The 9,870-nt window shown below is 37.7% G+C and overlaps 2 protein-coding genes across 2 annotated transcripts; one reads left to right on the forward strand and one right to left on the reverse strand.

Moving 5' to 3' along the window:
- Positions 1–687: 687 nt before the first annotated feature.
- Positions 688–4,564, forward strand: LOC117614912 (AP-1 complex subunit mu-2). The gene is made up of 11 exons (XM_034343842.1): positions 688–1,088; positions 1,351–1,497; positions 1,609–1,671; positions 1,760–1,936; positions 2,023–2,126; positions 2,958–3,065; positions 3,181–3,277; positions 3,407–3,504; positions 3,657–3,798; positions 3,932–4,054; positions 4,148–4,564. Exons 1-11 carry the CDS (start codon positions 960–962, stop codon positions 4,244–4,246), a joined length of 1,287 nt encoding a protein of 428 aa, XP_034199733.1. The 5' UTR covers positions 688–959; the 3' UTR covers positions 4,247–4,564.
- Positions 4,565–4,998: 434 nt separating this feature from the next.
- On the reverse strand, positions 4,999–7,166 carry LOC117616625 (L-tryptophan--pyruvate aminotransferase 1-like). The gene is made up of 5 exons (XM_034346006.1): positions 7,054–7,166; positions 6,558–6,861; positions 5,729–6,021; positions 5,315–5,622; positions 4,999–5,207 (listed from the first exon to the last, which is right to left on the reverse strand). Exons 1-5 carry the CDS (start codon positions 7,164–7,166, stop codon positions 4,999–5,001), a joined length of 1,227 nt encoding a protein of 408 aa, XP_034201897.1.
- Positions 7,167–9,870: the final 2,704 nt, after the last annotated feature.

Genomic DNA, 9,870 nt, shown 5'->3' on the forward strand with positions numbered 1-9,870 from the left:
TTTAGGTATAGTTATTTAAATCCTTGAAATGGTGGTAAGTAATTTTTTTGGGTTTAGAAACCCTTTTATCAAAGAAGAAGAGAGTGGATTGTTAACTGGGGTCCACATAACCCTTTGAGCTGCTTAGATTTGGATTTTAAAAGCCTTTGGGGTCTACTGTGCCATGTAGGACCCTGACTATGCTTAGCAATTGGCCACTATGGGTGCTTTTACCATAATGACCCTGCCACGTCAGCATTTTTTATGGTCTTTTGAATGGTGTTAACGGTGTGGGTAAAGTGGAACACAAAACCACGATCAAGGGGGTTAAGTGGGTCATTTTAACTTTGAGGGGAGTAAAATGAGATTTAACTGAAGTTTCAGAGGTGCTACGGTTAATATGTCTATTTTTTTAGACAAGCAACATTAAGGTCTACAAGTAACATTAAGCAAGAAAAAATCCGAACATAAGAACTCGGGTGAAGAAATAACTCCTCTTTTACTCGAGCTAAAAATTCAAACAGCTTTCTATCATAATCTTATAATTTTTGTATGTAATTTAATTAATAAAGTCACCATATACCCATTTTCGATTTCAATTAATATAGGAAAAGGAAATCTTGAGTGGTAATTATTTATTATTTATTATTTAAGAATTTAACCTAAAACGGCGTCGTAAGAAGGAGGAGAGTCGCGGGTCTCTAACATCTGGAAGAGGCAAATATTCACCGCGAACAGCTCCATTTCCAAACTGAGACTCTTCAGAGAGGGAGATTGAAGATGACGGTTAATGTTGGAAGAGAAATAGTAGATGGCGAACCGAGCCCTAAGCCCTAAAACCCAGAGCTTCAGATTCAGATCTACGTACTACGTGATCTCTCCTTCTCCTTCTAGCTAATTGACTTTGCTACTAAATCAGAACCAGATCGCATCCAATTTCTGCAACGCCGATCTGATCCTACGCAGAAACCAGTGACCTCATGGCAGGGGCAGTCTCGGCGCTGTTCCTCCTAGACATCAAAGGCCGCGTTCTCATCTGGCGCGACTATCGTGGCGATGTCTCCGCCGTTCAAGCCGAGCGCTTCTTCACTAAGCTCATCGAGAAAGAGGTTCGAAGCTTCTTCTTACTTTCACTTGCTCAATTTCCACAGCATCTGCGCTTTCTGTATCTTAATTGTTTGAGGAACTGATTGGTTGCTGAGAGAACGATGGAAAACAAAACTGAATTATCGTTTATTTATAAATTATTCCCTTTTGTGTCGTTTGATTCTGAATTTAGCGACAACGAAGTTTTCTTTGATCTATTTTGTAAGAGTAGAACTTGATAGCTGCATTTTGTTTTTCATTTTGTGGTTGCGTCATGTGCTTCAGGTTGATCCGGAATCCCATGATCCAGTTGTGCATGATAATGGCGTAAGCTACTTGTTTATACAGCATAACAATGTCTACTTGATGACTGCGTCCAGGCAGAACTGCAATGCCGCTAGTCTTCTCTTCTTTCTACACCGCATAGTTGATGTAAGCTCTTTCGGTAATTATAAGCTGCATTCATCTTTCGTAGTTGTTTTGTTTCCGCCAGCATGATTGGGAATTTTTTTGACTTTATGGTGATCCATGCTTGGGCCACAGGTTTTCAAGCATTACTTTGAAGAGTTAGAAGAGGAATCACTTAGGGATAACTTTGTGGTTGTGGTAAGAAGATATTTGTACCATTTATTTGGCTTATATTTGATCATGAAATTTTGTGATTTGATGCGATCTTTGTGTCCTTTCTTTGTAGTATGAGTTGCTTGATGAGATGATGGACTTTGGTTACCCTCAGTATACTGAAGCCAAGATTCTCAGTGAATTTATCAAGACTGATGCTTACAGGATGGAAGTTACACAGAGACCTCCCATGGCTGTAACAAATGCGGTGTCTTGGCGCAGTGAAGGGATACGCTACAAGAAGAATGAGGTAGGCGCATGGGGAAAAAAGAAGATTATTTATTCTTTTTTGGAACTACCACTAAATGAATTTCCTTTCTCTCTTTTAATTTTCAGGTTTTCCTGGATGTGGTGGAGAGTGTTAATATACTTGTCAACAGCAATGGACAAATCATTAGGTCTGATGTTGTTGGTGCGTTGAAGATGAGAACTTATTTGAGGTGTGTTTCCATCCTAACCCAGTGAATTTCTATCTATGCTTGAGCAGTCTAACTTGTGCTTCTTTCACTTAACTTGGCAGTAGATTCATATGCTGGCCAAGTGCCAACTGAATACAACCATTCCATATGGAGATATCAATTTAGGATTTTCTAGTTTGTTTGGTGTATGCTAGTATTTCAATCCATTTTAGGAAGCAACAATATTACGAGGACAATGGTGTAAATTCTAGTTAATATTGCTCTTTGGAGTACTCTGATATTATTGTTGTGAAAGCCACTAACTAAACCCTTGGTTCACCATGGAAAACTAGTCGATGCAGTAAAGTGACTGATCAATGAAACGTTACACTCATGGGTTATTTTCCCATTTAATCTATTGAATTTAGGGCTTGCATGGGCTTGCATTTTATTGAGCAGCGGCAGACTGTCTCAACTTCAACAATAGTTTGACCTTTTAAGAAATTAAAGTTTTTTGTTTGAAAATTTAAATTATGTGTTGGAAATTCATAACTAATTTCATAATTTCAATTATGTCCATCGAGTGTTTACTGCACCCTCACTAAATTACTTGGGACCTCCTTAGCATTTTCTGACTGTGATGTTCGACTCTGTTCATACAAACACCTAAGCTCTTATAGAGCTGAGAAGTACAGCCTCAAGTTGTTTGCTTGCACTCAACAATTGTACAGCAGACTTTTTCTTCACCAGAAGAGAATGGTGTACTCCAGTGAATTTATATAATTCCAATTACATTTTAACTATTTAGCCTTCTCATTAATGTACTGAGAGTATCATCTGGGAACTATAGTATTTACTGAATTCCTGTTGCAGTGGTATGCCAGAGTGTAAGCTGGGCTTAAATGATAGAGTTCTGTTGGAGGCACAAGGCCGAGCAACAAAGGGGAAGGCCATTGATTTGGAAGACATCAAATTTCATCAGTATGTAGCTTTCTCTGATTTATCTGAATTCTTGCATTTGTCTTACAATTGTTGGAGATTTTAAATCATTAATATTGCTACAAGTCCTCGCACTAAATCATAAAATTTGGTTTAGGTGTGTGCGTTTGGCCCGGTTTGAAAATGACCGGACAATATCCTTTGTACCACCTGATGGAGCTTTTGATCTCATGACATATAGGCTGAGTACGCAGGTATCCCTCATGCTCTATTGATGCTGTCTTTTATTTTTCTTTGTGTGTGTGGGTTAGTGGTGGAAGGGGGGGGTGTTTGTTAATTGCCTGTCCATGCCATTTAATGATTTTCGTTATTTCCCCTTTTAGGTTAAGCCTCTAATTTGGGTTGAAGCTCAAATTGAAAGGCATTCGAAAAGTCGTATTGAGATTCTGGTAAAAGCCAGAAGTCAGTTCAAGGAGCGTAGGTATTAGAAAAGTTTCTTTTATTTTTATGGAGACTGAGACGGTTGGGTCTAGTTACTGCTGCCGAATCATGTCTCTAGTCAAGTCAATTGCTTTGTTCTCTGGGTACCTTAATGTTTATTCCCTTAGTTCTCATGAAAACTTAACTGCACAGCACTGCAACAAATGTGGAGATTGAGGTCCCTGTGTTATCTGATGCCACCAACCCTGAGGTTCGGACATCATTAGGATCTGCAGCATATGCACCGGAAAGTGATGCGCTTATCTGGAAAATAAGATCTTTTCCTGGTGGCAAGGTGCGGATTTATTTTAAATATCTTTGCACTCATTTCCAAAATTATATCTAGTTTAAGAATATTATTATGTTGTCCCCGTGCTGTACACTTTAGCCTCTTTATATTGACTTTGTCTTTAATCCAAATTGCTTAGGAGTATATGTTGAGAGCAGAGTTTCGTCTTCCAAGTATAACAGCTGAAGAAGCAACTCCTGAGAGAAAAGCTCCTATACGTGTGAAGTTTGAGATACCATATTTTACCGTTTCTGGAATACAGGTATGCACCTGATTGCTTGCTCTATTTCTGGGATGCAGAACCAACCAAAGCAGATAAGTTTGACATTTATGTAAATTGGGTGGGGTTTTGTAGGTTCGTTACCTGAAGATTATTGAAAAAAGCGGATACCAAGCTCTTCCATGGGTGAGATACATAACCATGGCTGGCGAGTATGAATTAAGGCTTATATAAAGTTGCCCCATCCTCCGGATTTGCGGATGGTCTTGAATGGTTCAAACTCAAAACTGGTGGATGCATTAAAGACCCTCTTGGAAAACCAGTTGCCTGAGATCTGTGGTTTGTTGAGAATGGTTCTGTTGCTTCTGTCTCTGTATAATGAATGTTCATCTAACGATGTTGTAAGTTGATGGTTACCGGAAGGTAGATTTGTTCTATACGTTGAATTGAGAATTGGTTATTGTGGTGGTGGATTTTGGCTGTCATATTTTTTGTTTTTTCATTTCTTATTTTTCAATTTTGGGATCCCTCAATAGGGACATTATTGTGGTGCCCGCTTCGCATTGTATTTAATCTGAACCGTTACTTTTAGGTCCTAAATCAAAGACTGCAAAAAAAAAAAAAAAATGTGTATTTTCGAAGCATCATATATATATATATACACAGGTCAAAGTCGAAGCATCATATTTATTTATTTTATTGTGATAAGTGCTGATGCATAATGGACTCTATAAAGATGTGTATATATGTAAATGATAATTATGACGATACAACCTTGTTATGCAAATAGAAATAATAATTATGGAATTCCTATTTGTTCTGTATGACGATACAAACGTCATCACCCTCAGCGGCTAGAAATGTATATATAGGAGGACTACTACTACAGGCACTGAATGCGATCAAACTGTGTGTAGTGGCGAGTACATATAAACTATTATTATTGGCCATTACTACTAATAGATAGATCATAGATGTGACTAAATTTAATGGCCATTGCTGCTCATGGATTTAATAGTTGATAATCTCTCCAAGAACTCCTTAAACACCTCTTCGTTGCTCAGCAAGCTGATCCTAACATACTTCTCAGCAACCCCAAACCGCCTCCCTGTCCTTCCCTGTACCTTGATGCTTCCTCGTAAAACCTTCTGTGAGTCTATCTCCTCCCCCTCCTTTGCCTCCAACCATGCAAATCCTGTATGCACAAAACATGTATTACTTAGAAAAAGGCCAACTAAAGTAAGCTCCTAATTATGTTTTAGTTAGCTTAATCTTAATCTTAATCTTAATCATCATCATTACCTGGATATGGTTCAATCAACTCTCCAGAGAAGAGGCAGTACTGTTTGGGGTACTTAGGCAGACAGAAAACTTGATTGCGCTCAACCATTTGCCTCAGCCTCTCCCATCTCTCAGCCATGATTTGGCGCGTGTGCTCAAAGAAGAGATCATCAGATTTGTTAGCAGACTTGCAATTCTGATAGCCATCACAAAGCACCCCCATTATCTTTGCAGCTCGTTGCTGGGAATCTTTGGACACGCCAAGTGTACTCATCTCTATAAATTTAGACATCCTTCTAGCAATCTCTTTGTCCTTAACGACAGCCCATCTGATCGAAGGAGAAAAAAAAACACAAACCCAAATTGAAAAAATTAATTTGAATCTCATACATAAAATTTTCAAGTGGATCAAATAGCAAAGATTGATCATATTACCCAATGCGTGAGCCAGCATGCCCTGTGCTTTTGGAAAATGTGAAGTTCATAATGTCATGATCGGCCGGACGAATAATGGGTGTGTACTGTGGCCAGTAGTAGGCAAGGTCATGAATGAGCTTCCCTTCATCACCTCTGTTTTTCACGACGGCCTCCCGGAGAGTGCCGTCGGGGTTATTTGGGGAGTTGACAACCTCAATGTAAGGTCCAGTTCCATTCTTGTCAAACTCATAAGCATCCCCTGCCCATTTGTATAGCCTCGAACAAAGGTAGTCTGTCTCGTCCGGATATGACTGCAAGCACCAAGCAGCAAAAAATATTTCATCTTTTTTTTCACACAACTGTAAGAGGTGGCTACTAATAAACTAGACATGCCCATGTTACTATATTTAATTGCCTAGGTTTCAAAACACAGGTATACGTGCATATGTTTGTTGCATGTTCCCAAACATGATTATGTTTCCTAAAAGACACATATGTTGGCCTCTTTCGCACCTCCCATGCAAACATCTGCATGTTCCACGACACTCTTCTCGTATAATAATGTCGCCCCCGTCACAAATTCGGAGAAATATAATATACTTATATTGTCATACTGCGAATTGAATTAACCGGTAACCGGGGTAGTAATTGCATAGCTAACACAAGGGCTGAAAACACGCTTAATTTGATAAAATTTATAAGTGAAGTTGAAGCAGCATTCTATTGATGATCTTGTTCAGTTGACTTAAGAAAAGATAGCCTACATGATGAAGATCTATACATTGACCAAGAAACCCCAAGTAACCAACGGCTGTGATGAAATATGAATGAGTAGGAGGAGGCTTACCGAGTAGTAAGGGGCAGCAGACACAACGCTGACGGGCTCGGGCCCACCAGGGGAAGTGAGAGCATACAGTGCAGCCTGATAGAGCTGGGTGGAGCCTGTCCCAACTACAATATACCGATCATCCACCACTGCATTTCCAACCACACAATGAAGCCTCCTAACTGCCTCCTCAAATTCTGGCTCCATAAACCAGCAAATGTTGGTGAAATCGCTGATATAGCTCATCAATTGGCTCCCAGAGATCACCATCGTACACCTGTCCCCCATCTTTCTCCAGTATGATTCGAACACTGCTGGGTCACCCCTGTCATCACCAAATCCAAAACACCAACACTAATGATTAACCTCATGCATGTTCAATTCTTAATGACACAATTTTAACTAAACCCACTTGATGGAGTTTTTGATTAAGGATACAAAACCCACAATAATAATTACTTAAATTTGTGCAAGAAAGGTGGCATTGGCAGGCAAAAGAACGGTAGAGAGAACTTACTGTTCAAGATTGAGGACATGGTCAGATGAGCAAGTAGGGCTTCTGGTGCCATTGCCGTTGGCAGAGGGCAAAGAGCTTTTGTTAATGGAAGCAGGGCTGTCTGTGCCGCACATTTTTCTTCTTCTCTGTTTCTCTAACAACACACTTAATTGTTGTCCAAGTTTTTGCTCTCTCTCTCTCTCTCTCTCTCTCTCTCTCTCTCTCAATGTTGGTTCTCCTCGTCTGTGTTTCTCTTTCTATATATAAGAACAAAATGTGAACACCTTCGGTGCATCGGATAACATGTTGAGAAAGGTTCATGCACCCTAATTATATTTTTTTTTTCCGGATTTTCTGTCTTTTTTGGTCATATTAAATCTGACATATCAAGCATGTTCATTCCTTTACTAAGTCATGGAAATCTAATAGGCCAAAAATCTCTATAATTGTCACAGATATACCTAAACAAATTCTAAATATATCGTAATGAGGTGGTACTGTACCTTTGATGTGCACCCAAGTAATTATGGATTCAAGTCCCCTTCCCATCGTAACTTTGGAAACAAAATAAATATATAACTTCCAATTCTGGAGGAAGTTTTGTATGTGGCCACTTTATGATTTTATTTTCCTCTTATAATATTCAGATAACTTTCCTCTAGTAATATTCAAGTAAGAATTATATAGAATGGTGACACGGATATAAACATTCCAAGATAAAAATTACATTGATAATTGAACTCGAAAACAACCTTTCTTTTTTTAAATTTTGATGTAAAGTTAAGACCGATGCTCGTTTACGGAATATATATTTGTCATGTGTTGGGACACAATGTACATGTGCATCAAGATGCTATAGACATATATAAATTATAATTAAAGTACAAGTCTATGTTTTTTTGTTTAAGTACTATTTAAGTGGCAGAAAGAGTAAATACCACGCAACATAGAGTTGAGTTCAAATTTTTATTTTTTTTTCAAACGATAGAGAAATTGTATTCATAAATTACGTCACTAAGGATAATACAAATAGAATAGCCATAAGAGACACTACGACTATTCATAAGATGGTTAAAATCACTATCCACAAAAAGGTTACAAATCAATATAGAGGTATTTATTATCGGCAACATCAAACTCATACAATATACCTCCACTCAAAGCCACACAGAGCCAAAGATAGTCTGACATAAATATCTGTCTAGAAAAGCCTAGTAGCACCCACAATGCAAACTCTCCTACAGAAAGACCACAAGCACACATCAAACTCGAAGGAGTTGATGTGCTTATTCAACACCAAACAACTCACACCCAAACAAAGTCAACCGAAGCCCACAACTAAGGCTTGGAAAAAGGCACACCTGAACCCAAAAAAAAAAAAACATATCCGCTACAGCCGCCACCCCCAGCACCACCACCATCACCCTCATTGTTACCACCATCACCGTCGTCACCACCACCACTTGACATGGTCATTGCCACCACTCTCCCTGCCACCATTAATGCCTCTACCATCCCCACCACCATTGTCTGTACTACCATCACCAACATCAAATATGATGGCCTACCACTATTTACAATTTATAGAAGTTTATATAAAATTTATCGAACTCTATGATAAGATTCCAACAACTTTCATCAAATTTTTTATGAAATTCAATCAAAGTATATGTGGAGTTTAAGAAAATCAAATAAAGTTCATGAAATTTTAACTACTTTAAAATCCAATAAAATTTTAATTTGAATGCATTAGTTTGCACTGGCACATAAACAAATTAATGCATCATCTCCATATCTCAGGTTGGTTGATCGAGTATAATTTTTTTGACATGATTTTTTTTATTTGGTCAGATTTTAACTTATATCTTCTATGTACATGTGAATATAAGTACCCACATATCACTATTTTTTTAGGGAAATACTAGCAACCTCTCTCTAGGTCTCATTTGGTTCACGGAACGAATATGAGGGGAAATCACTTCCCATGTCATTTCCCAAAAGATGAAAAATAGAGATTCATTTCCCATGTTTGGTAATCCTAGGAAAGTAACCAAGAAATACCACTTTATTTCTTTTCACATGTTTGGTTTGTATAGGAATATTAAACAAAGTTTGTTTAATTTTTCAATTATACCCATATGAAATTAAATAAAAAAAGAATGCATTTAATGTTATACTGTAATTCTAAATTGTTAATGTGGACAATATGGTCATGAAAAATGTGTATTTAATGTTGGCTTATTTTTCCAAACTTACCCGAGGGGAAGGGGAGCTTCCCTTTCTCTCTACTTTCCCATGTTCAAGGCAACAATGTCCCATGTCTGGACTTACCAAACATAGGAAAACAATTGATTTCCCATCCTTAAATCTCCTTTTTCATGAACTAAACGGGGCCAAACCTTATTTTTTGAATCTCATCCCTTTAACTCATGACATGTGTCACTTTCCTTACATCTAAAACAATATCATTAATATATCACACAATTTAATTTTTGTTTTGCACGTTACCCAAACCGGGTAAACTTTTTTGGTCTTAATTGTGTTATGTTCCACCAATGATGATGCATGTGGCACGTGCTAATTGATCTATATATATATATATATATATATATATATTTTTTTATTTTTTTTTTTTTAAAAAATTTGGTTAAAGAGCTCGAGACTAATTAAGAAGCCTATGTTCAATCCTTGATTCCATTTCAATAAAATATAATTGAGAAATGGGGGAAAACTCAAGTACCGATCTCCATTAAGGAAAAAAAAAAAGGAAAAAAAAAGTTTCCTACATTTGTTTTGATAATGCCATTTTCCTTTGTGTGTAGTACAAAGAATTATTAT

This window comes from Prunus dulcis, chromosome 1 (genome assembly GCF_902201215.1).
Source record: "Prunus dulcis chromosome 1, ALMONDv2, whole genome shotgun sequence".
NCBI classification, from domain to species: Eukaryota; Viridiplantae; Streptophyta; class Magnoliopsida; order Rosales; family Rosaceae; genus Prunus; species Prunus dulcis.

Excerpts from the sequence above, each read along its gene's own strand:
- LOC117614912 (XM_034343842.1), top strand. The coding sequence starts at position 960 with ATGGCAGGGGCAGTCTCGGCGCTGTTCCTCCTAGACATCAAAGGCCGC. Across the intron at positions 1,937-2,022 it reads TACGCTACAAGAAGAATGAG|GTTTTCCTGGATGTGGTGGA; the intron begins GTAGGCGCATGG and ends TTTAATTTTCAG. Across the intron at positions 3,278-3,406 it reads CATATAGGCTGAGTACGCAG|GTTAAGCCTCTAATTTGGGT; the intron begins GTATCCCTCATG and ends TTCCCCTTTTAG.
- LOC117616625 (XM_034346006.1), bottom strand. The coding sequence starts at position 7,166 with ATGTGCGGCACAGACAGCCCTGCTTCCATTAACAAAAGCTCTTTGCCC. Across the intron at positions 6,862-7,053 it reads CATGTCCTCAATCTTGAACA|GGGTGACCCAGCAGTGTTCG; the intron begins GTAAGTTCTCTC and ends TGGTGATGACAG. Across the intron at positions 5,208-5,314 it reads GTTGATTGAACCATATCCAG|GATTTGCATGGTTGGAGGCA; the intron begins GTAATGATGATG and ends TTGTGCATACAG.